The sequence below is a fragment of the Pholis gunnellus genome (genome assembly GCF_910591455.1).
Source record: "Pholis gunnellus genome assembly, chromosome: 15".
NCBI lineage: Eukaryota > Metazoa > Chordata > Actinopteri > Perciformes > Pholidae > Pholis > Pholis gunnellus.
Genome location: NC_136542.1, coordinates 12,052,451 through 12,079,031, shown reverse-complemented (window position 1 = coordinate 12,079,031; position 26,581 = coordinate 12,052,451). Strand labels below are relative to the sequence as shown.

Sequence of the window (26,581 nt, the reverse complement as noted above, 5' to 3'; positions counted from 1 at the left end):
TCACTCCGTTCTAATTTCAGAGAACCGAGTCCCCAGACTCTGCTGAAGTCCAGAGAGGGTTTGGGATGCACCGTTATCAACTCTGTTAAAAGCTCACATGATAAACTACTCTGCAGACTTTACCAGTGAAATGTGTTCCAGTTAACCAGGTATTGACATTGAAATAATAATAAAAGCATAATTAAGAAAAGAAGGTCTGCTGCTTTGGCAACTTTGTATTAAAGATTCCATCCAGACATGTTTTAGACGTTATGCTCATACTCTGCTTTGATTTATAATTTCTGTCTGATACATTTTTTTGACAAAAAAGTAGAACCAGAATACCTTAAAAAATGATTCTCCTTATCTCCTTAAAAATGATTCTCCTTATAGATTCTTTATTCATCCCGCAAGGGGACATTTGTTTGTTACAGCAGCAAAAAATATACTTAAGTAATTAAAGTAACAGAGTAAAAAATACAAGTATAAAAAATGAAAAATATATACAATAAAAATAACTTCATCATGTCAAGACAGTAAGAGCGAATACAGCAGAAGGATATTCATATCTCTTGTTATGAAGGTAGGTCTGCTGCTTTGGCAACTTTGTATTAAAGATCCCATTCAGACATGTTTTAGACAACACATGCACATGGCATCAATGTACATCCCATTTATACACATTTATGTATGTATGTGATGATCGCTTAGAGATGTAGGTAACTGCCATAAACGTATTCGGTTTATTTTTATGGATGTACGACAGGAACTAGCAGTGTATCTGTAGTTCCTGTCACATTCAAAGTGAACATAAAAGCAACAGCTAGTAAATCACAATTAGTTTTGTGGGTGCTGGCTGTTCTTTTTGCATAACCTGGAATCAGAGAATGACAACATAGTTTGGAAATTTGGAAACAACCTCAGAGTAGTCTGGTTCCTCCAGCTGTAAATAGACATGCTGATAGACTTGTTTGTGTCAAGTAAACCAGAAGCAACTTCCAGTTTTATTACAGGAAGCATTCTTCACAAACACTTCCGAAGAAGGTATGTTGAAACAAAAATCAGCTGTCATTGTGTGCACATTTTCACACTTCATCATGTCAAGACAGTAAGAGCGAATACAGCAGAAGGATATTCATCTCTCTTGTTATAAAGATCAACATGTTTGTAATGTTAAAGCAACTTCTTTGAATGAGGACGAGGAACACTGACACGTGGTGAGTGTCTTTGAATTATAGTTAAGTTTAAAAGACAAATTTGATACACTCGGTCTTCCAAATCTCTCCTCTTTCTGTGTATGTTTTATCTTTGTTTTAAAATAAACAGTGTTTTCTCAAACCATTAAGAAAACACTTGCTCATAGTTGAGCAAATAAACGCGAACTCCAACTTTATGTGTTGTTCTTGTGCCAACTTTCTGCTGCATAACTCACTGTAACACTACACACGACCTCACCTCAGCGTTGCCTCTAGAGCTGCAGAATCAAGTGGAATCAAACACAGTTGAACATGCCCTTAAAAGGCATCCATCCTCATTGCCTGAGCTGCTGCTCTCTGATGTCTACAAGTGCAGATTTCAGCTCCGTCAAAGGATCTTGGTCTCTAATTCACACAGTGTGACTGCAGAGTATGTGTGTTTACGCAGGTTTGTACATTTGCTGATGTAATTGTTCTGACTCTGTTGGTCTGGATCATCAGGCTCATCTCTGGTCTATGAAGAAGACAGCAGCACGCTGTTGGATGTCTCCGTCCTCAGACTGGACAACACATCTCCTCCTGTGATGATCGCAGTCAGCAGATCCAGGTCTCTTTACCAGAGACTAAACAACGATATCAAAGACAGGCTGGCTGTCTACTCCCTGAGTCGCCACACATCCGCCAACTCGACAGTAAACCTGCTCAGGTGAGGAAACATAACATTACTTTATGACTCGCCTTTTTTAAGAGAAGTACTGTATAGTATGCACATGAGTTTCCCCCGTGCAAATGTCTTATAATAAAACCATCCCTGAGTAATCCTTTTGAAATTTTGAAATCAGTCTTTTTTTTGTGGTTAGTGACGGCATGTGCTTATTCATTTTCTATATAAATTGTAGTATTTTATAAATGGCATGGTTATAAATTGTCACAACAATGGATCAGCATAATTAGTCTTCAAAAGAAAACAACAAAGAACACTACTTTGTCTGTGCTGAATATTTGAAGTATAAACGTTGTTTGTGGCTCATTTGCTTAGTTCAGTATACAGGTGACTAAAAGAAATGGTGGTGAAGTGCCTGAAAATAAGCCTAATGTTATCTCTGGTTGAAGGGAAGGGAAATAAAACACTTTTTAATCTAACATTTGATGTCTACAGCAACAAGCTAAATAGTTCCACAATATTTGAGTGGTTAACATCATTTGGAAGTAAAATGTTTCAAAAAGATGTTAAATTATTATATTTTTTTCAGCTAACTTTGAAAATACACACAAAGAAAAAATGTAAAAGAAAAACAGCACTGCTCAAATGCTTATTGCCTGCAGGAGGCCTGTGAGTGTGCAGCAGCTATACTTTTCTACAAGCAGACAGTGAAGTGTATACATCTGCAGGTATAAACTGCTTCTGCTATTACTTTAATTGATGCCATAGATTAGCATGTGGTCTGTCAATGAAAAAGAACCTCCCTCTTGTGGAGAATCTGCAGCCCCCTCAAAGTGATATAGTGCGTAAATTACAAGTGGCACTTCAAACATTTTTAAAAAGTTGGGAAACAATTTGTGTAGGGCCCTCAATAGTACTTCATTGTTGTCGCTTTTAGGTAAAAGGAAAGGTAAAAGCTTGAAGATTTAAATAAAGCCAGTGCTTCACACGTATTGTTATAAATGCCTGGGGTATAGAATTATTTCATTTTCTCTGATATGAAAACAATACCACATGCCCGTATAGCGAACATGTTTCTGAGAATTTGTTTTTTTTAATGTACATTCTACAAATACACACAAATTACATACGGTGTGTTTTAAAGGTAGATTCTCATAAGAAGAGTGAAGAGAGGGTTCTCTGTGCGTCTCCCAGCAGTATGCAGCTGAATCAGGTGCTTCTCAGATGGAGGACTGCAAACTTGAGTCTTTAACTCACCTTGAAAGTTTGACCCAAAACTAAATTGATTCAAACATACAATTGTAACAGCTTCTCGACTATCACTTGGGAAAATTGAATGTACTTCAAATATAATTGCACAATTAAATCCATAAAATGTCAAAACAAAAAGTGTAGCCTATAAGGATCAGTGGGGGGAATTCACACTCGTGGCCCCAGTATTTCTAAAGTCTTACAGCACTGATTGCTGTATAGTCCATTTCATTATAGCAGCTACCTCCTCTGTTAACAGCAATGAAGGACATAACAGCAAGATTTAAATAGCATTCTGGATACAGTCCAGGACTGCAATGTCTGTGGCTTTCTGTATGAGTGTCTCGTGAATTGTGGTGGCTCTATACCTTTAATCTTCCCTAGTACTCATTTTTGTCCCTCGCTGTGTTTTTCCTCTTGTACTGGCCTATTATTCCAAAAGTACGCTTTAAGATTAGTGTTTTTATGAACTGATTGTTTAATGTGGAAACCAGCCAATTAAATAAAGGCTTCGTGTGCAAAGAAAGACATCTCGGCTGCATTATCTTCAGTGCTGTGCAGCCTTATCTCTGGATGTCCGAGTCATATATGGATAAACCCGTCACTCTGCCGCCTGACAGTCCCAAAATAATCTCTGAGACGGCACAGCTGAGACCCGCTTGGCGCTGCACGCTGCTCCGCCGTCACGTTGTGAGAGGAAACACTGCCGTGAAATCTCTCATCATCAGTAATGACGGAATTCAGCTATACTGAATACTTATCTGAGTTCCGTGATGGTCGACGTAAATGTAAAAATGATATTTCGCGACTGCGAGGAGAAAGGAGGAGAGGAGACAAACAGAACGACGGAGCGTCAGAGCCGGAGTGAGTCTTTTGTTGTCTTTGTGTGCGTGTGTGTCTGTGTGTGTTTGTGTGTTGGGTGTCCTTCTGCTCAAATGAGGTCTTCTGTGTAACTGTTGTAGAATATGAGTAGGACATATTTGATTTTGATTACATTAATAACATGTTATACCAATTAAAATTGTTTATTATATTATAGCATATTATTATTTTTATCGCCTAAATATAAATATTGGAGATCTCATGGTTGCATTTTTTTCTTTCCTTTTAAGGGATGTTGAGCCAGTGGTCTTTGCCATCAGGAGAGGGGATGTGGAGGCTGTTAATGATCTGGCAACATCTGCTCCTCTCAGCCTGCTGAAGGAGAACAAAGATGGCTGGATACCTCTGCATGATGCTGCCTTCTGCGGGCAGAAAGAGTGCTTGAAGATCATACTGAGGGGTATGACATTAAAAGCAGTATTAAAGGCAGTGCATTTGTTTTGTTTGAATTGCATGGGCTCAGAGGGACAATATGAGAAAGAAAAAAATATAGATCTATTCAAAGAGGCGTTTTGGTGCTCTGTACATTCTCAAAATGCAAAACGAGTCACCAAACTGGTTTGTCTGATAAGAATATTTTCTGCACCAGCCCATCCAGAATCAGTAGACAAACGTACCTTGCAGGAGCAGACGGCCCTGCTGCTCGCTGTGTCTTGTGAACACTTGTCATGTGTGCAGTGCCTTCTGGAGACAGGCGCTGACCCCGAAATCAGCAACAAGAACAAAGAAACCCCTTTGTACAAAGGTACAGCAGTGTTCTACACAACAGAACTATTCAGAAAATATAGATAACTGTATAACAGCCAAATGACTTGTCTGTTTCTGTAGCTTCTGAGTTGGAGAATGTGGACATGGTGAGCCTCCTTCTTACCCATGGGGCCGCTGTGAACCAGCGCTGTGGTCTGGGTTGGACGGCCCTCCATGAGGCTGTGTCCAGGGACAACACAGAGATCTGTGAGATATTAATAAGAGCCGGGGCCACAATCAATCCACCTAATACTTACAGCATCTCACCACTCATTGTAGCAGCTCAGCGAGGACAGATGAGGGCGCTCTGCTACCTTATTGGAAAAGGTACCTTTCTGCATAAAAATATTACTCCTTTTAATGTTTCTAATCCCCATTTCAAGGTTATAAAAAACCCATGCTTTTCTGTAGGTGCAGATGTGAACATGCAGACGTGTGATGGGGTCACAGCTCTGCATAAGGCTTGTAGAAATGGCCACAAGGAAAGCGTTGCAGCGCTGTTGACTAATTATGCAGATGCCAACAAACCCACCAACTCAGGACTGCTGCCGCTGCATATTGCCGCCCAATTCGGACACCATGAGTAAGTAAATTGTTGATAAGGTGTTATTACAACAGAAAACACGGTTGCAAAGTTGCAATATTTGTATTCACCTACAAAATGTGTGGTTATAATGTACAATAGAGTGGTTATTATGAATAAGGCCATGACAAGAGTTTTAGAAATGGCTTAGTATTTGTTGTCTTCATGTATTTTGTGTCCTCACTCTGTGTGCAGGATCGTGTCCCTGCTTGTCTCAGTGACAAGTCGAGCCAGGCTCCGCCACTGTAGTATCAGCCCCCTCCACCTGGCAGCAGAGCAGAACAGACACACGGTGGCAGCTGTGCTGCTCGAGACAGGTGCAGATGTAAACGCCACACTGGCCAACAGTCGCTCCATCCATTATGCTGATCGACGAGCAACAGCGCTCTACTTTGCAATTGCCAACCGCAGCACCGAGACAGCAGAGATGTTACTGAACGCTGGCGCTGATCTTAGTCTGGACCCAGTCAATCCTCTACTGATGGCTGTGCAGCAGGGCTGTGTCAGCACTGTGTCCTTGATGCTGGAGAGAGGGGCCGATATCAACGCCAGAATACCCTCTTACGCCACTATGTTTCCCGCTGTTGTTGCCCTTTGCATGAATAATTTGCCTCTGCTCAAGTGTCTTTTGGACAATGGCTGTGATGCCCTCTCCTGTTTTACCTGCACATACGGCTGTGACCCTCACCCAACATCAGGAGGATCCGAGATAAGTACATATGGCAGCAACAGAATTGTTTTGCGGATCAACAATATGCTTCCTTTAAGCAGTGAGCCACCAGAAAGAGCAACACAGGTGTGGAAAATAGGCAAAAACAGTGACTGGGATTTTACAATAACTGAAATGTTCTTTCTAAGTGTATTTTCTTTCCCTTTTTCAGTTCTGTGAGTGGATCTCAACATCCGTCATGTGTAAATGGGCAGGACCGATCATAAACTTGCTGCTGGATCATGTCGGTCATGTTCAGCTTTGCAGCAAGCTCACTGAACAGCTGGACAGCCAAGAAGAATGGCTCGCTGTTAAGAGGAAGTCATGTAAGCATCTGACAAAATCTTATCATCCTGACATGCAAACATGTCTCTTTTTGTCTTTCACTTCCTCACACATGCATACAACGTAAATGTGGTCTACAATTATGCAAGCGACAATCCTCTTGATCTTTTCTCTTTGACCTGTCCACAGCGTTACCTCGTCCACTGCTGCACCTTTGCAGATTGAGGATTCGGACCCAAATGGGGAGACACAGACTGAAATCTCTCACAAGTCTACCTCTGCCAGACAGAGTGATCAAATACCTGAGCCTGGCTGACTGACTTTAATCGGAACTTCAAGCAAAATAGGCATCATAGATGTGACTAAATGTATCAATATGTGTTTCTTTTTTTAGCTTCAGCGAATATCTTTTGTCTGTAGATGCAATTCTCTATGTGTGAAATGTCTATTTATAACATATGTAAAACGTGATAATAAATTTCTTTAAACTGTCAGTCAGAGTGTTTTGTAGTTTCACAGAAACGCTCAATGAAAGCAAAAATAATCTAATGCCCAAAGGAGTTCTCGAGGGAAGTTGAATCATTTATTTAAAAATAAAAGTCACTGTTTCAAATGGGCCTATCTATCATACATTACTTTGACAAAGAAAAAAGCAATCTATGTCCCACATTCTATTCTCATAGTTGAAAGACAAAAGTAAAACAGGATGTGCTCATTCATTTGCTGACTTTTGGTGCTGAAAAAAGAGCATTCATCCTCTGCAGAAACCTAAAAGTAGAAACCTTTTAAATTACTGTCACTTTTCAGATACTTGGAAAGGCATCAGACTGACATGAAAGTGCACATGAAGACGCTATTCTGCAAGTGCAACTTAGCCCTTTAGATTTAAACAATAAAAATAGATTAAGTTTCCAATAAGTGCTCGAGGAAGTGTCTCATGTACAAATGTTGAAAAACGAAGAGTTGGCTTTACATAATTAGTCCTATTTACACATTTTCGGTGTGACCGCTCCATTAGTAGGGGAATTAAATTAAATTAATCCAAACACACTGAAGATCGGTGACTGGACGGTGGGTTTGGTCGGTATGGGTTTGACCACAACGTGCGTGTGGATTTTCTGTCCATAAGGATGCTCAGGTCGCTCTGTCTCTGCTGCTTTAGTCCACAGTCCCAGCGGCGGATGTGGGACAACAATGTGACTGTGGAGGACCTGGTGTCCGTGGTACTGGAAGGGGCAGCAGCCGCACACATTCACGCAGTGGTGAGAGGTCAGGTCCAATTTCAGCGTCTCTTTATCCGCAGAGCTGCGCCGACTGGATGCCGAAAGAGCGGCCTTTGTATCATCCTTATCGCAACTCCTTTTCCTCTTGTCATTCTCACTGCCCTCGGAAGTGCCTGCATGGTTCCTTTTTAATCCTAAATATGAGTGCTCCCTCTTAGTTGGGGTCAATTTAGGTTCCTCCCAAAACGAGGCTGGTAGTTGGCGTTTCCTCATGGGCACCTGCTCCACGGCGCTCCCCACATTCTCCGCACATTGCGCATCCGAACCGGCCTTCTCCGTGACCTTCACACTCTGGTGACCAGTCCCCACCGGTTTGGCGCACCCATACTCGGCAGACCTGTGCGTGTGGCATCTCGGGACTCTGGAGTACTTTTGGGAGAATCGCTTCAGTTGTTTCTGCAGATACTTCCTGTGATCCACGGAGCGTCTGCACGGAGCCGACTTGTCCAGGGCCGCTTTGATATCGCTGGATGCCAAATTCACAAAATTTAGCAACGTCTTGACTTCACTGTCTGCGTTCGCCATATTTGCAAAGACTTTGATCAAATCAGTCCATGTTGGATCTTTTAGTCCACCATCAAGATCTGAAGGGAAATCAGAAAAACAATTTAGAATTTGCGCAATTGCACATTTCTCTTTTGAAGGAATTCTGCAACCAAATTCAAATTCAAATGCAAATTCATCAAAAGTGAATGTGATGGTTCTCAGTTGATATTTTTTTCAGAGTAATAATAACCCATTGCTCACCACTGCCGGATGGCTCCAGACTCACTCGAAGCCACAGTCCAAGCACAGACTTCCCTCCAGGCTGAGCACTTCAACAAGTTGAATGAATATAAACTCCTTGTAGTTGTGGTGCTTTCCATGAACCAATCAGCGACCCCAGGCCCCTCACAATGCACCCAATCAGCCTCCAAGCGCCCTTGGTATCGAATTCTTCACCATTGCAAATTGTTGTCATGGAGACCTGGAGAAAAGCCGATGAGGGGATGCGATATTTCTCCTACACGGTTCTGCGCGTTGGCCAAACATCTCCCAAAAGCCGGAGTGCGCATGAATAAAAATGAGCGCAAGTTTTGTTGAAATAGGCATGCAGTCTAACTTTATTCTGGAGCGGTTAAAGTTTAGTCTTAAACATAGATCCCCCCCCCCCCCCCTCCAAGAGTGATGTCAGCTGTAGGATTTGGTGAGGGGGGGATCTAAAGAGTGCATAACCATGGAAAGGGGCTTGAACGCTCAAGAATCTTGTCTTTCTGTTTGCCCCCTCAATCGAGCGACACAAAGGCTGAATTACTCATTCAAACCTCGCGGGACAAAGGGAAAGGAGCTGGATAGCACTCCTGCATTTGTAGTCAAACATTTAGAGACTTAAATCGAGTCGTCATGAAGGAGAAAGAGTCGGACAAAGCCCATAGAATTGCCATCAGCAAACATTTTCCTGTGTCATATTATGGGGTCTCCATGGCTCCCTCTGGCCCGCGGACAATAGCACAAGTTTGCACACTCGAATACTGTCACCCTGCCAACGGCAACAAGGGCCCAAAACAGGACAATCCCCAGAGAAAGCATGGGCTCCGCGGGGAAGGTTGCAATGGAGGAGGAAAAGGGGACTTGTGAAATGCTAATTGAGCTTCATCCCCTTATTGAAGTGAAAAAAAAAGAGTACCTCGTCCCATTGAACCGCAGCAGCAGAGGACTGAAATGTGAGGAAACTGTTTGTCTGGTAACACCTCATGCTTGTGCACTATGCTACCCTGAAAGCATTATCTGAACCAGCACCAGGACAGATCATTTTTGAAAAACATTCTGCAGTCTACATTGAGGCTACAGGCCATTTATTCCAAGGGAGCTGCAGCCAACATGATTGATTGCCTCATTCACTCAGCTTGGGGTTGTCTGAGGAGAGCCCCGCAGGTCTATATGTGCTCTGACTGGTCTATCTTTTTAGGCAGTGCATCCCTCTTGTTCTGGAGAGGCAATGGGACCCTATTGTCCTCCTCTCTTCTTCTTCCTTTCACCTCTCTGTTCAGCTGAAAAGGCCAATTAACAATGGGGCTCCCCTCCCCTGGCCTGTCACCCCACTCCTGTGCTTTTGAAGTGAGGGAGAAAGAGGAAGCATAGTGGCATCCTTAAATCCCACAATGTGACGCTGTCCTGGTGCCAAGACAGGTGGACGAAATGTTTGTCGAGGATTGAGCTGATTTATGGGACTGAAAAACACTGAGCCAAATGACAATATTCACTTATTTCTTTATTTACCTTTACACTTTAATCCAACGGGTCATGGAAGTCTGTACAGGGAAACCAACATAACATACAAGTTAAAGTGATACTTTAACTGCTGCATGTGCACCCAATATATGGACCTTACTTGTATATCTTGGGAGCACAGGCAAACTGCCACTGAGAAAAGGTTGCAGTCAGGGAGTGTTTGGGGTCTCCAATGATGCACTCATGTTTTCTCTCTATTTTACTTTTGTAAAAAACATATTTGATTTGGGATAGAAATGACAAAAAATGTATCTGCAGATACAACATAAGAACAGATGAGTTTACAATTAATAGAAACCTCTAGAATAACAAAAATCCAGCAACCAACTTCAGACAAAAATGCACTTTCTGTCCTTTCCACTACTTACTGTATCCACTTGTTCCAATGATCTGTTAATATGTTTACAGAGCACTTAATCGTGTTGCCAGACTTTCCCACTAGATGGCAATCTACCTCCACAATGATACAGCCAAGCTGGGCTATACAATGAAGGAGAAACACACATAAATGCAGTGGAGTTAATTTGCTCTGTTTGTTTTCCAGAGATGCTGATTAAATATCGCAGCAAGAATAACAACACTGAAAGACCACAGTAATTTTATTAAGAGGTTTTCTTATCTGAGTATAAAAGGACAGTGATGCATGTTGTGGCGGATTGCTGCTAGTTGGAAGGAGGTGAGGCAGCAGGAAGGAACCAGGAGGATGTAGTGCTTTCCTCTTGTCAGATAATCGATACTGGGACAGACCGTAGAGGATGGACGAGCTGAACCGCCAGGCACACTATACGCCAAATCCAGGCTTGCTCTATACTTCAGAAACTCTGAGAAATCCCTGCATTGTATGCACAAATGCAGTTCAGCGTCATATGTGGATTTTCCACTCCAAAAGTCATCTACTGCTCTTGTGCATTAGCTCACCCCATTACTGTCGGTGAAGAGCTTTTTGATAGGCAAGAGAGATGGGATAAATGCTCAGCTGACCAAAAGGCTGTATGGGCTGGATGCTTATTCCATTGATCTTAGTCTAAAGTAGTTTGAATATTGGCTTGGATGCTGTTTGTGTTATTTGGAATAAGCAGACTGTGACACAATTGGCTGTCACTTCTGTTATTTAAACCACAAGCAATACTTTCAAACATAAGTCATTTGGGTAAAGCAAATTATTGTGGATTCATGAAACATGAGTAAGCAATGGAAATGTCATACAGGCCAGGCAGCATGTTGGTGTACTGAGCAGAGAAACCTGCAAACAAATGCCTTCAAGCAAGACAATGGATGGTTAACAGTTGAAGGGACACTGCTGCGGCAGCAACAAAGATCCCTGCAGTGGATACTGAAGGGAAAGTATTTAAATGGTGTAGGGCTGCAACTAACCATTCTTTTCATAATTGATGAAAGTCTATAAAATGTCAGAGAGTAGTGAAAAAAATCCCTATTTTCTCAATCCCAAAGTAACATCTCCAAATGTCTTAGTTTGTCCAATTAACAGTCCCAAACCCAAAGATATTCAAATTACAATTATATAAGACTGAAAAAACAGCAATTCTATTTGAACTTGGTATAATTTGCAGCTTTTTCTTCTAGAATGACAATCAACAATTATACAAAAAATAGTTACTGATTCATTTTCTGTAATCCCATAATCAACAATTGCTCTAGATTTGTGATCAATAAAGTAACCCACTGTCAGCATTAGGAGTTAGTGTGAGACTTTCTTATACAAGTGATGTAAAATAACATGTTTTCAAATAATTATCAAAACAACTATTCTTCCTTATTGCTTCCCTTATTAATGACACTAAGATGAGCATCAAGGTTTTATTCCCACTGACAGTTATCTGTTTAAGTAAATTCAGTAAACTGTGAATGTCACGTTGGCTCTCTGGTACCATGTACATGGCTAGGGGCTGTGGGGTAATTTCATAACTGTGCCTTGTGAAGACCACCAACAATATTATGCAACTCTGCTCTTACAAAACTATACTGATTCTTTGCACTCTGGCCTAGCATCACCTCTTATAAAATATATCAATATGGTGGCAAAAAAAAGCCCTGTTTTTATAAATAAACATCTAATACATATCTTAAAGATGTCTTTGCAGTTGAGCTTTAGCAGTAAATGCCAGGTTACATCAGTATTGTTTAGCCTATCTCAGCCTACTTTGGGAAACTGGACCACAGAGTGCTCTAGCAGGCACACAGCACATCAAACATGGGTACGGCAGTGTTTTCAGTAGGTAGGCGTCTCGCTCTCGCTCTCTCTCTCTCTCCCTCTCTCTCTCTCTCCACTTCACTTTAATTCGGTCTAGTACGCGTCATCCTTACGGACTCGCCTCCACGCATTGAGGGCTACACTTTCTGCCTGGACCACTATAAAAAAAATAACACAAATATAAACAAGCAAACAAAAACACAAACAAACCGCTGACATTAACGACGCCTACGTTACCACCTTCCGTGTGTGTTGTTTTAGGGGGGGGGGGGGGGCGGGGGGGGGGGGGGGGGGACTTTTTGAGAAGCGGAGGGTGAATTTGTTTGAGCACACTGTCAGGATGAGCTGATGTGAGCGCTGCATCAAGTGCGCGGTGGTGATGCTCCCGTATAAAACAGCCCGCTGTATTTTGGCACAGAGGGGGGATGCATCAGTTTAACCCTCGGCTCTGCCCTCCGGACTCGCCCATACAGTCTTCAGCCTAGATAACTTGAGGGGATGTGTGATCCTATTGTGAGGAATCCTGCCGCACGATATTACTGAGGATCTCTCTCTGTTCGTTTTTTTTTTTTTTTTCTTCAACTTCGATGGCTTGAGTGGCCCATTTGCACTCATGCTTGCAGCCGAGGAGGGATGTAAGGTACGGGCCATCCACCGCCCTCACATTGCACGGAGTAGCGGCGTGATTCAGGTCGCTATCTGAGTGCCAATAAGAAAAAAAACTACTTTCGAGATGTGAATTATCGAGATTTGCTACTCACTCCACCAGCTCGCCTGTCCTATGCTATCGATAACGGGATCTCAAGAGGAAAATGATTGTGGCATAAACTATTTCTGGAGACGCTTGTCACAGATATCGCCGCTGAACTGGACAAGGTGGATGGTTATTTCCCAAACAGTTCAAGCTTATGTATACTGCATTCGTTTGTTGGAATCGCTGCCTAGTATCTTCGAGAACAGCGCAAGAGGAATGCTGGTCCAAGATCTAATGCCATTTACTTTAAGTTTTTGGCCTTTTTTCTTCGGTCATTGCCTTCTCTCACTGTTTTTACTCTCATGCCAGGTAAGGATCGTGTTCATGCGCGCCACTTGTCCATTTACGCATGAGAAGATGTTGCACTAATGTAACAGGAGTTTGATTTTCTGAAGGATAAAAAAAAACGGTGAAACTGTTTTCAAGTAACTTATGCACTCATTATGTCACGATTATTATGCAAAGCATTGCTTAGTGTGTTTTCACCAGATGTTGGGATTACAAGTCCAGGGTACACTTGTGTTTCAGAAATACAGACTGGCATGCATATGTAGAGTTTTTAGTAAGGCATGAGAAATATAGCTTTGCACACATACACACACACACACACACACACACACACACACACACACACACACACGCATACACAGCTCTCTTGTAGTGGTAACATGGAGTGGCCAACTGTGTTTTTATAATAACAATATTCAGTTATCCCACCAGGATCCCTGCAGCAGGCATATGTTAGTGATGAGTATGCTAACCTCTGCCCTGTGCTGCTGCCTACAGATAGTGGTGAGCTGTTGTTCACACGCACGCAGTGTTGCCAGGGTTCATGTGTAATGTGATCTGCTTGAGTTTCCAAGTCCACCCACGCACACTCCTCGGGGCAGCCTGCTGCCCACTCTGTTGGTGGGTGGTTTCTTACAGGGAGCGGGCTACAGCCATAGACGTGATACTATTCTGCATGTACTACATACACAGCAGCCCCGGTGACAACAACACTGGAGCTGCGATTACGAAAAGAATGCTGAGAGGATATCCACGGTGCTGCTAACTAAGAGGCTGCTGAGTGTTCAAGCATCTCCATTTGTGCCGCACAGTGTTGTGCTGATGGCACTCGTGAGTAATGCACTGAAGGACAGTGCCTCAGTCATTTCAATGGCTCTCTCTCTCTCTCTCTCTCTCCCCTTCACCATAAGGGAGAACTCCAGAGGTCATGCTCACGGACTGTGGCGGAGAAAGTTAGCGAACAGTGCCAGCTGGCATGCCACTGTAGAAGATACCCTCCCCTTCCTCCTCCACCGCCTCCACCGCCTCCCCCACGGCTACTGGGCACCACAGGTAAGACTCCCAGCTCCCAGCTCACACTCCCAGGTTTCACACCTGTCTCGCTCCAAGTCTGTCTGTCTCACTCTCTCAGTTTGCTCTCGCTCCACAGTTGGATCTCATTCCCAGCCAAACACAGGTGTCAAGCAACTGGCTAGTCTGAAGAAACTGTTTTGACGTGGAGTGTTTCCTTTTATGCTCAAAAGAAAAATGTACTATCGACCCCCTGAGATGACTGTGTGAGAGGCCGTGCATGGGCACTGTTTTGCAAGAGTGCGTCTGTGCGTGTGATAGAGCCAGCAGGATGTTGACAGCTGAACACAGGACTAATTTATGCCGGGTCTGACCTTGGGGAGTACCCAGCTGCTTGTGAAATCCATGCCTGCTGGGCTGCCAACCGCAATGGTTCAGTGGTAGGGTTTCCCCCGGAGGACCCCTGATTAAAATACAGATAAGTTAATTAAATTAGCTTTAATTTGATAGAGATAAGGAGCTAATGAAGCAGCCCAGTAGTTTTAGCTTCGTTTTGAAGTTGAGCCGGCGGCAATCAGGGTGTGTGTGTAAGTGTTTTGTGTGTTAGTGCTTGCATACAACAAGCGTGTATATCTGTGTGGATCTGCTGCCTGTTACAGCAGTTTTTCCTCCGACACTCCCTCTGAGATGGTAAATCCATTGACAGATAGGCAAACATATTTCACCAGCCTGTTCGCTGAAAGTTGATATGATTTGTATGTAGTCTCAAGCACCTTAATGAACAGTGCACTGAAATATGGGACAGGCGTTTCTGATGATGCAGCCGTTCTGAGCTATTACTGTGACTCTTTAGCATCACTCACCCTGAGCCCTTAATATTATGAGTAGGGAGGAGAACTAAATCATCAAAGTCTCAACAGGCAGCAGTGTAAAGGTTTTAATCAATCACTTCCAATGATTTCTTTCTGTCTGGTCAATTTAAATGGACCTTATTTCCCCACTGACTCACTGTAGGAGCTACCTATCGAGAGTTATTCTGTAAATGTTGGGCACTGCATGAATGCTGTCAGGACCATCTGACTGTAAGCTGAGGTGGGGGTTTGAATGCCCAATTACAGCCAACGCATGAGTGGAGTTCTGAACTCATCCATAAACAGTAGTGTGTCACGATAAACATGATAAGCAGGCCAATTTCTATTCCTTTTCAACTTTACACAGAAATGTTTGCAGAGGGTGGAGACGCCATGAATAATTCATTTAAAGGAAGTTTTTTTTCTTCAGTTCTCAATTTAATCCATACAGGCGCATAATTATCTTCATATTCCTTCAGTAGCCCAATTTGCAAAACGATTAGAGCTGAAATTTGGCTTTAAACTGTAGTCTATAAAATGCAATGAATATGCACAGCTAATATGAAAAACTGGGACAATGTCTGAGACCTTATCTATCTGCTAAAAGTCTGTAAAAAAGGGAGACAAATTGGCACTGTTAGGTAAGTCTGTATGTGCTAAAAATGGTTTCCAAAGTCTTTCAAAGGAGTGTGCTTTATCACAATGAAGTACATTCTTACCACTGACTGAATTAAATCCTACAGCCGTTGACAAAAACGCAGGATTAAAATGGAAGTTTGGCTGAGAGGAGCTTTTAAATTCATAGTGACTTATGACGTGGTCTGCTGTACCGGGGAGAGCCGTGTCTTGTTATTTGCTCCGTAGAAATGTGCTGTGTTGGAAAATAGTCCACAGCATTACTAAGGAGTATTTGTTGCTATGGTGTAAACCCTTCCTCTCATTCATAACAAAATAACTGTAAACGCAGGAGCTTTGAGTTTGTTAAGATATATACAGCACAGTGTATTTTCTCAGGCGCACAAAACTGGAACAAACCGGCATTCATAGATGATAGATAGATAGATAGATAGATAGATAGATAGATAGATAGATGGATGGATATGCACATGACTAAACTGATTAATAGATGCTGGTACAGCATCAAATGCTGCAGAAAGAGAAGAGATAAGTTCTGCATTCCAGACACAAAGTTGCTGATGCACACAATGTTATACAACATTCCTGGTGAGTGGTCTTACACCGCAAATCTAATGTGGAAAGAGCAGGAGGTTCCTGCAACAGTAATTGGTGTGGACAAGAGTGCTGGTGTAAGGAAGGCTGACGGGACCTTAAATGATTCATTGTGTCGGGTTGGATATCTTTGAACGTTGAACCTAAGACCTGCAGAACAGGCGAGGACACAGCTACTTCCCAACTCAGAACAGGGAAGAAAATCACTTTCATGCTGCCGTGTTATCATGTCGTATGATACAACCACGAAGGAACTAATAACTCAAGTTAGTTTTGTGTCTAAAGGGATGAGCACTGTAATAAAAAAATAAAATCTAATTTATTTTGTTAAATACGTTCTACTCATTCTCTACTTTTGTATCCACATTTCTTTCCTCCTGTCCCCTCTTCTTCTCTTTTTTTCCTCAGTGGTAGATCCCGAGGTGCCCTTGTTGAGGCCGTGGTGGATGGAGATGGACATTGTAGTGCTTGGAACGGTGGGCTGTGCCTCGGTTGTCTTCCTGCTCTCAGCCATCATCATCTGCTACAAGGCCATCAAGAGGTTGGATGTCACTTTACTCTTTTCTGTTCTTATAGTATTCCAGTTAGATCTTATTCGCACGTATCTCTGAAATATTCTTAGGTGATGACAAATTGAAATACGAACTGTCACAGACAGGCTACTCAACATGTCATATGTAATTTGACCCATGGGAGACTGTTTGCCTTTGTGTGTGAAGCAACGACGGCCCCGTTATCACCTTGCTGGGTCACACTGAGGTCAGAGGTTAGACAATGGAATGGGTTATAAATGTCACTGAGAAAGATCCAACACACTGAGTCACCAAGAAACATCCTATAAATTAATTTATTGAAGTGCATAATGACCCGACCATACAATGCTGTGTTGATTTTAATTTGCATAAGCGTCTAAAGCTTCCTAAAGCGGCAGCTGGATTCATGAAAGTGAAAGCAAGAGGCGAGCAGAGGAATCCCAAGACGCCGCTATTGCAGCGGGAACTGTTTCCCCCATTTGGCTTATTAGAGAAAAGGCTGCGTGAGGTTTTAGCCTGCAGCACAACCCAGACCCAATTCTCTGTGTGACATTCAGGCGGCACGGTGTCACACATGCACTCTGACATCCATGTTAATGTTCGCAGACATTTAACAAACACACACACACACATACACATCGTGCAAAGCAGCACACATGCACAGAGAGGCATGCGGAGGAGGGGGCGATTTGTGTGCACCCATCCATATACTCACAACATCTTTACATACAGATACATCATCTTGGCATATTTACACACTCTATAAAATATGGCATAAACATTGACTCTCACACACCCATGTGAGAGTAGCCACAGATGTGTGTGCTAAATCAGGGAGCTACTTCTATGTTTTATTTATGTGTATTTAAATAGATTTAGTATCATACCTTGTTATATTTATGGAATTACATTAAACCTGCATGCCAGACATGGCTTTCCTCATTAGAGCTCTATTTCTCCTTCCTTTAAACAACAAATAGGCAAAGTCAGGCAGCGGAAGTAATGGGTGGTTGGCTCAGAAATTCATTATGGCAATTCTCCAGCCCCCTGTGTAGCCAAGGGGCACCTTTTTTAATGCAGCAGTGGTAAGAAAGTGTTGTTGCAATACGGGCTCCAGCCCCAAACCGAAGTCATTATTTATGAATTAATTTGCGCAGTCATTCAGTCGCAGGCTACATCTTTTATACATGCAAGCGGGTCGTGTCCTGAAACTCTGTGGACTCTAGACTGCAGACCTTGTGCCACGCCAAGCTGCCCTCCACTCTGAATGAGAAGGGAAAAATACACAGGTCCAGCCAGACTGGCCTCATTAGACATTCATTAGTCACCGGCCAATAGGAGAGCTGTCCAGGGAAATTTCTTTTTTTTTATTCCATCACATTTATCACAGCTGCTCAAATCATCCATCGCTCCTGAGTAGAAGGTTGAGGAAATAACACAGCGAAAAGGACAGAAAACATGTTGTCTACGAAAGCAAGCAAAGGCAGTAATTGAGCTTCTTAGTCAATAACAGTGTGAGACGGGGTTTGTCAGTGAGAATAACACAGCCAGTTATATATAGCCCTTCCAGCCCCTCAGTGCTCCGGGCTTTCCCAATGAAAATCAGCTGGCCGAGGGCCCAGGCCTGAGCATCACAGACAGCAGAAGAGCTAGCTCTGCGGGTCCCAGCCCTCCTGGCCTTTTGTTATTTTTTATAATCTTTGTCTGCCAGTCATGTGTCAGAAGCAAAGGGGCTGGAAAGGAAAAACACTTCCATACAATTCTATTCAGAGTCCACAGCACCAGGGAGGCTGGTGTGTGCAAGCACAGGGAAGAGGATTCAGACACACGCTGCGTTCCAGTGTTGCTGTGCCATCCGAAGCAAAAGACATGATGCTGCAGTCCAGGCTGTCAGCCATCCAAGAAGCCAAAACAAACAAAACTCGAACCAACTGACTAATGAAGCTAGATGCTTTTTCCAATCACTTACCGCTCTGGGAGGCTTGTCCAAAGACAGATAATACATCACAGCTGCTCCTGTCCAAGGGCAATAAAGTATATCCAAAATGCTCAGCCAGAGATACAATAAAAGGAAACTACTTGTCAGGCAAAGTGGTTTAAAATCCAATATCTACTAATACATAATTAATCTCTGTTTTATTTTCAAAATGACTACACCAGCACCATCAGAACCGGTGGCAGATTTTTACAGTCTGTTTTTTAATGTGCTTTCTTTGAACCATAGCATGTTACTCTAATTTCCAGATGGCTGGAGTAATTGTAAACAGCTCAACACATGTCCCAATTTCACCATGATCCATTCCCCAAACTTCAAACAGGAATGTGCACTGTGATTGCACAGCTTTGATATGAAATATTCATCTAACCTGTGAAATGTTGTGTTGCCACCTGCCATGTGTCAACAGCATGGCATCTATTATTGAAGGCCTGGGTAGAGGTCGGTTTGAGGCCCCATTGCTCTGCCCTGTGTGGTGGCCGAAAGCGACATGGTCAGTCTGAGCAGAGATTACGTCCTGGGAGAAATGAACAGGGCCGAAGCACCTTCCAGCAGGCTATAAATCAACAGTGTCAGACGGCCTTTTTACAACATAACAGATAAATAACTGATCCGTCAAAAATATTTAAAATTAAAATAATTAGTTAGCTGCAAGAATGTTGCATAACGACAAAAACCCTGCTGACTTTTTGTTCCAAGTAGAAGAATTCCCAGACTGGCTGTAAACCCTGCCGCCTGTCCCTTGGAGAACACTTTGGTCTATCCCAACTCCCCTAGCTGTAGCTGCATCAGACAATCTTCTCCCCCGCGGCACAATGTGTTTCCACCCTGGGGCTGGACAGTTTCTATTTTGAGTCTTTCCCTGGGTCCCACAAGGGACACAGCAAGCTGAATCTGTCCTACATGGCCGGCATGGATCCCTTGTGTCCTGAGACATATGACCCCTCCCAGCTGACAGAGTCCCACAGGAAGTCTTAGTCATTGCCTCGCGTTTTGTGTATAACTTTGTTCAAGAGCCACTTACTTGCATCCCCAAAACAACCCCAAAAACTATGGACTAAATGCAGTGTGTGATGTTCACAAAAGATCTGTTGTTCATTGTTTGTCGTTCAACAGTTATTCATAATCATATGAATATAAAAACAAATATCATAATCAATCTGAGACTTTGTAATAGAAAAGAAAGCTCAATGTACAAAGTTAAGCGTCAAATAAAAGTAAGAGCTTGTATTATTTAAATGACTTGTATACTTTTTGATAACTTTATAACAAGATTAAGAGTCTACAGACATGCTAGCAACTCTGTGAGGCCTTACTTAGAGACAATGGTGGTTTGAGCTAAAGCTAACATGCTCACTGTGGCAAGGCTAACTCTGATGTTTTCTTATAGTCTTTGGTCTGATGTTAAGCAGGTGTAATGTTCACCATTATCAACATCTCTGTTTAGTGTGTTAGCATGCTAACATTTGCTAATCAGCAAAGTACAGTCAAGGGCGAGTGGCAATGTCATTAGTTTTGCAGGTATTTTATTATTCATTCATAATAAATATTCATCCTGAGGTGAACATGAAGGTCTGCGCCAAATTCCATGACAATCCATCCAATCATGTTTCATTAAAAACAACAAACAAATGGTGGCACAAGAGGAAAAGCCAGGGGATCAGTGAGTAGGAGTCATCCTCTGGGGATCATGAATGTGTGCAAAGTTTCATCAGTTGATATATTTCAGTCTGGACCAAAGTTGTAGACTGACAGACAGATGCCAAATGCCGTCCTTAGAGCCGTGTTGCTATAGCTAAAAATGACAAAGGAGGCATATTGCAAGTGTTTATTATGTAGACCCCATTGTGATGTCTTTTTTAGTCGAAAGCTTTAAAGCCTGGTGAAGACTCTGACAGTGACTTTTTTGACAGATGAAAGTATTTGGAACCCAGGAGGTGGAGGGGTTGACGTGGTTCACAGCGCTGAAATGACAGCTGAAAAACAGCCAAGACAGGAACGGTTTTAAAACCTGACAGCAACAAGATGGTTGAATAACAGGTGTGGCAGAATCAGATTGGCTAATGTTTAAGGGAGCAACGAAAACAGAAAGTAGACAAATTGAGTTGACAGCCGAGGAAATGAGCAAATTTAGCATATTCATGAAAAATACACATTTGCTAGACTATCAATTGTGTTAAATCCTCCAGGAAATGTCACGAAAACACATTTTACATAACGGAAATTGATCAGCTGTCCTTTTTCATTTTACAGTCTTGAATGTTTGTGAATACACATGGGGGCAAGAACTTTAATGCAATCCAAAGTGTGAAGCACAATAAATGCTACAATTATGAAGCTCACGATGCATGGTGCATTTTTACTGAGATCCTGTCAAAGGTATTGACTCAACTCAGTGGTAACGTTTTGAGTCCATGGATATAATAACAGAGAGAATATAACTTAATATCGTAATTCAGCAGCACAACAAGCTGTCTGAAAGATAGTCAATGTATTTTGTATTTAAGTGGCAATCATGGTATAAGGGCATAATGGCAACATGATAAAATGTTGTGTACAGCATTGGTAAAGAGTACTAACTCAGTAATTTCAGTTACACATATATCCAAAGTTAGCTGACATAAGCTGCCATAAGCTGTATGAATTTTATTGTTTATGTTTATTCAACTTTTCATTTGAGAGAGGAAGATTGTGTTATTTATTTTTTTCTAAAGTAACATAGTTTCTTTGACTTTCTCTCATTACAAACTTAACAAACATAGTTTTTCTTGCAGGGTTGTTAGATTAGATTGCATTGTGTCGAGTATGAGCTCATTTCACCCTGTAAGGATTCCCCCGTTGCACGATGGCCGACAAGGGAAAAAGACTGGACTGGGAATGACTGTTTGTCAAAGTTGGACTGGCCAGCCAGGGCTTTCAGAGGAGAGAAGGGGAGAGGAGACACTGAGCTAAGATGTCGCTCAAGGGTCCTCTGTGGCAATGAAGGCATAGTACAGTGTTGAGTGGAACAATGACTGTACTAACTGTATTCAGATATGTCTCCGAGTTACATAAGCCCAAGCAGGAGAGAGCAGCTGAGGGGGTCGGTGCAGAAGCCACAGTACACTGGACAAATATAATAACCACAAAGGCACCGAGTAGTGCATGAAAAGGGCTGCTTTGAATGATACTGCTCTTCACAGGCCAGTAGCAGCAAGGGGATCATGTGTTGCAGCTTTATTTTGCACCAGAACGTCTTCATAGAAAGGACAGGGTACTACAGCGCAAGAGGAGGTTACGTATTGATGGTATTCCAAAGTTTTTTTTAACAGCCACACACATACTCGTTACTTAGAGGGAAGATTGCGTCTGCCAGTCAGAGTAGGTAATTGCCATATCCCTTGTGTTGCAATGTGTCTTTTCCCCGTCTTTTTGCAAAAGTGACCTTTGAACATTGAACTTATTAGAAAGGATCGCTGAGACCAGCGAGTCCATCTAGAGCGGCCCGAGAAATCAATTCAGCCAGAAGGTTAACAGTCTAGAAACTCTGTTTAATGAAGAAAAATGTAACTCTCTTGTCAAGGAATTTGACTTTACTTTATGAAAATATTTATTCGCAGGAAACCACTACGAAAGGAAGAGAACGGGACAAGTCGTGGGGAATATGCCATGAGCATCCGTAACAAGAAGGCCATGGGTACGAACAACACTGTGGTATAGACTGTCTCCTGGTGGACGTAAGAAGTGACATCACCATTACCGTCTCACACCGTAACCCCAAATACAACAATCCCTTCTCACCCAGAATGCAACAGGGTTTTATCCGAGGTTTGCAAATAGGTAAACCTTCCCTCTTTGCTTGGCATGTTGCCTGGACTGAAGACACCATTCAGCTCAAGAGGAGCTGCAAAAGATGGAAGGTAAAAAAAAAAAGGAAGCCAGAAAGGACGGAGAGAGAAATCCACAAACCCCCATGGTGTCGAAAGTGGCACAGCAGGCTGAACATTATGCTCTTAGTAACAGCAAGTGTTGCTGACAGGCTGGTTGGCTGCTGGCTGGAGAGGGACCGTCTGCCAGTCTGCCGCAGATCCAGACCTCACACACTGTTGACATCTGCAATGGAACAACAGACGATACAGCAGACAGGACAAGCCCATCATACAAAATAAATAACGTGCATGCCGTTTTTACAGAGAATGCAACATTTTTTATATTCCAATCCCCACACGGTCCATCTTTTGTTCTGCATTTTTGAGACAGATGCTTTGTGAGAGGCATTATGTTCCTGTCGGCTCTGAGATGTGGATTCATCTGACTATGCAATTTAAAGAAATCCATATGAAAAAAAAAAAAGAGGAGCGACGACATCAACGTGGGACATACTGGTTATTTTAACATGCCAAAAATGCCACCGAAGACTTAGGCTCAATGTAATATACTTCAGTCATTCATTGAATTATTTGCTCAATTTCTTTACTTATTTATCTACCTTTGAATTTATTTTTCTACTTAAAAGAAAAAATAAACTGTCTTGTAAGTTACTCACATCTTTACAAATCTTGAACATCTTGATGAACTAATTTGATTTCTTAATAGCTATGTTTTTTAAGTGAATCATTTATAAACCGTATTATCCATTTGTGATGCTCCGATGCTTTAAGCCTGCTGTCAGTTTGTTGAGACACTGATGCAGAAAACACGCTTGAGTTTTGGTATCGGTTGTTTTGTCTCTGGGTGTTTGATATGCTTTTCTCTGTTTCCCTGAGACTTCTGCTTAAACGTCAGGGGTCTCTATGATGTTATGTGAATGTGTGTTTTCCAAACATTATTAATGTGCTGCATCATAATCCAGTCCCCGTTTTTGCCTCCCCTTCAACTTAAACCTGCTATCTCAAGCCTTTTGGTTCAATCTTGTTGTTTCAGAGTCTTGGGGTCAGTTAGATGCCTTCAGTCATGCTTTGTTTGGATTTGACAATCTTCATTTTTCTATCTGTCAAGAGGGGCTTAGCCCATCGCTATAGAAACTGGGGACATGAGCCCAGGCCTGACCTTGTGACTGGTGAGAGACAGGAGACTTAGCCAATAGCCAGAGATCAGGTTGCACAGAGGATGGCCTCAGCAGGGATGTGTGTGTGTGTGACTCTGTGTCTGTGCTGTCGCAGGCATCCTCCACATCCCCGCTGGAAAAACACAACTGAGCTGAACTGGAGCATCACTCAACGCTGTTCTGCTTTTATACATTAAAGCTGTGTGTGTCTGTGCATGAGTGCATTCGTTTGTGTGTGTGTGTGTGTGTGAGAGAGAGAGTGAGTGTAAGTGACTGACTGTGTGTGTGTGTGTGTGTGTGTCTGTCTGTGTGTCTGTCTGTCTGCGAGCGTGCATGCAGATGAGTGTACTCAGTGAGAGTGGGCTGTACTCTGTGGCTGTCAGTTAAGTATAGATATTGGCTAAACTGTGGAAATTTGGAAAAACACATGCTTGCATCGAAACATGCACAGATATTAGCTAACAGTATACCCCACCATGTACCTATATGAGAGAAATGAAGGATGCATGAATGTAAATATTGATATTTAAATATCTGCCTTCTGGACTGTTAATTAATGTACAGTGTAACAGAACATATGTTTATACATAGTAAAACTTAAACAATGTGCTACCATTTAGAGTTATGTCAATGTTGTCATGTTGCTGGAGCAAGCCATTAATGTATATATGGCAATCAATAGTACATACACAATTTATGCATTATACCAAACCGAAAGATGTGCATAAGTTGATTTAATTGCTGAGTTTTTCAGTTGTAAATAAAACTGTACATAACAACAGACCCACAGCCTATTGTGTTTAAAGAGGCATATGATATAAATCTGTTGTTATGTTATGGCAGACAAACTGGACTGTGTGTGGCCAAGGTGATAAAAGTGAGCTTGTTACATTATGCCCCTGCCCATCCTGTCTGCAATGTGCTGTGTTGCGCCGTTCATGTCTTGGGCAGAGAGCTGTGCTGGCCGTGTCTCCTGGGCCCCCCACAGTGGAGGACATGTTCTCAGTCTGTCTCACACAGTGCATCTTTAATGAGCTGCAGTTATCAAGCATATTGCTCTCCATGGGGCTTAATGACGCAAACAAGAAAACTTATACGTTGCATATTGTGCTCGCTCTGGGCTCGATAAATAATCACGTGACGAAACCTCATGGATGTGTGTGAAGGATTTCTGCTGCTCAAGCAAGAATGAAATTGGGGTTTAGAAGGAAGCTAAAAGAAGGAATTAGATTCAAAAACACTTCTGTGAATTTGTCTTCAATTCAATCGTATAGACATTTTTCTATTTCTATTTTAATTTGCACATTATACATTAACTGTAGTTAATTATGTGAAACAAACAAGGGGGACAAACCTGTACTACAGGCTGATGCACAGGAGCACTGAAGAGGAATGTCAATGAATTATAATGTGAATGAGGGACCATAGAGTGCTTTGCCTGCCCTGCTTTGGATGTGCCACTTGATGGTAATGCCAATGGACACTCTGAGCAATTTAAACATTCATGCATTGTCCAGCCAGGGCGCTGTGGATTTCACTGTAATAAAAGCAATGTGACAGCACTAGGCGGGGGGACCAGGGATTGTCACTGTCTCAACAAGTTTTGTGAGCCTCTCAGAAGGTATTTCCAAAGAGCAAAAGGGCGCCGATACACAGGTTCTTTTAAATGTGGGTTCTTAAAAATTGGTTCCGTACAAAGAATAGTGCTGCACCCTGTATGAGACTACCTCACTCAACCTGCTCTTTAATCAAGAAATGTCACCACTGCACACACCTGGTGATACACCATGCTGGTGCATGCATGTCTGTGTGTATGAGAGCTCAAAAGTCCTTTCAAAGCTGACCTTCACAATCTTTGAGGACCCACTCACACCCCTCTCTGCCTGAGAGGCATTTGGTCATCTTTAATTACCCTCACTGCCTCCAGCTGCCTGCTCATCAGGTCAGCGCTTCCATATGGTCCTCCAGGAGGCAGCAGGCAGGGGCGGGGAAAGTGCTGGATACCTGTGGGACACTGATTACATAAGCTGCTGCTAATGAGAGAGGTTCTTTCGTAAAGGGCTGCGAGTTCAAACGATCACAACGGTGGCAGTGGCTGACAGATGCAACGCCAGAGCAAGGGGGACTTGATTAAATACACACACACACACCTGTGCACATGATGGAATACATGCACATACACACCTGCATCCAGCATCACTTTAATACACACTCACACACACAGAGGCACACAGCAGGAGAGCGGCTCTTTGATGAGCCAAGACTAGAGGTTGATGAGAAGGGGCACTGCAGCCTGATTCAGCTAGCCTGGGTTCACCGGGGAAAGTGTGTGAGTGTGTTTGTGTGTGTGTGTGTGTGTGTGTGTGTGTGTGTGTGTGTGTGTGTGTGTGTGTGTGTCTGTGCGCGTGTGTTCATTAGTCACAATGTGTGATATCATTACACTAGTGACTCATTTGGCATACACCTCTCAACATGGGTCCTCTTACACATGCAGTGACTAGAAGCACATTTCTGAAAAATATATGCAAATCAAATTTGACTTATTTTTGTCCAATAAAGTAATTTCTTCTTGCAGAATACATTAATATCATCAGATCTAATTCATTTTAAAGCTTGATAATGAAATCCTTGCAGCAGTGAAGATCAAAACAAAGATTAATGTGCTGTTCGACTTTCTGGCCCTGCTGTCATGTCATCTGTTATTCTCAGACAAGGGCTTCGTGGTAATGCGGTTAGACCTCACAACAATGCTTAATCACAACAAACCACATTAGGCCAAAGGTAATTGTGTTTGCTTGGTATATGCGTGGGCCAATCTGTTTCGCTGCTG

General features: G+C 42.5%; 3 protein-coding genes across 3 annotated transcripts; 2 read left to right on the top strand and 1 right to left on the bottom strand.

The window, feature by feature from the left end:
* Positions 1 to 1,715: 1,715 nt before the first annotated feature.
* On the top strand, positions 1,716 to 6,790 carry LOC306707759 (ankyrin repeat and SOCS box protein 2-like). The gene is given in 9 exon segments (XM_079175352.1): positions 1,716 to 1,727; positions 1,730 to 1,881; positions 4,203 to 4,372; positions 4,562 to 4,717; positions 4,801 to 5,046; positions 5,131 to 5,302; positions 5,498 to 6,098; positions 6,184 to 6,337; positions 6,486 to 6,790. Coding segments are annotated over 9 exon segments (1,791 nt in total). The 5' UTR covers positions 1,716 to 1,718; the 3' UTR covers positions 6,617 to 6,790.
* Positions 6,791 to 7,327: 537 nt separating this feature from the next.
* LOC306707439 (protein FAM181A-like) lies at positions 7,328 to 8,104 on the bottom strand (the record flags this gene model as incomplete). The annotated part of the gene is made up of 1 exon (XM_079174899.1): positions 7,328 to 8,104. One exon carries the CDS (start codon positions 8,102 to 8,104, stop codon positions 7,328 to 7,330), a length of 777 nt encoding a protein of 258 aa, XP_079031025.1.
* A 4,852-nt stretch (positions 8,105 to 12,956) lies between these two features.
* prima1 (proline rich membrane anchor 1) lies at positions 12,957 to 22,424 on the top strand (the record flags this gene model as incomplete). The annotated part of the gene is made up of 4 exons (XM_079174895.1): positions 12,957 to 13,125; positions 14,016 to 14,157; positions 16,611 to 16,737; positions 22,325 to 22,424. The coding sequence occupies exons 1-4, from the start codon at positions 13,033 to 13,035 to the stop codon at positions 22,422 to 22,424; spliced, it is 462 nt and encodes a 153-aa protein (XP_079031021.1). The 5' UTR covers positions 12,957 to 13,032.
* Between the last annotated feature and the right edge of the window lie 4,157 nt (positions 22,425 to 26,581).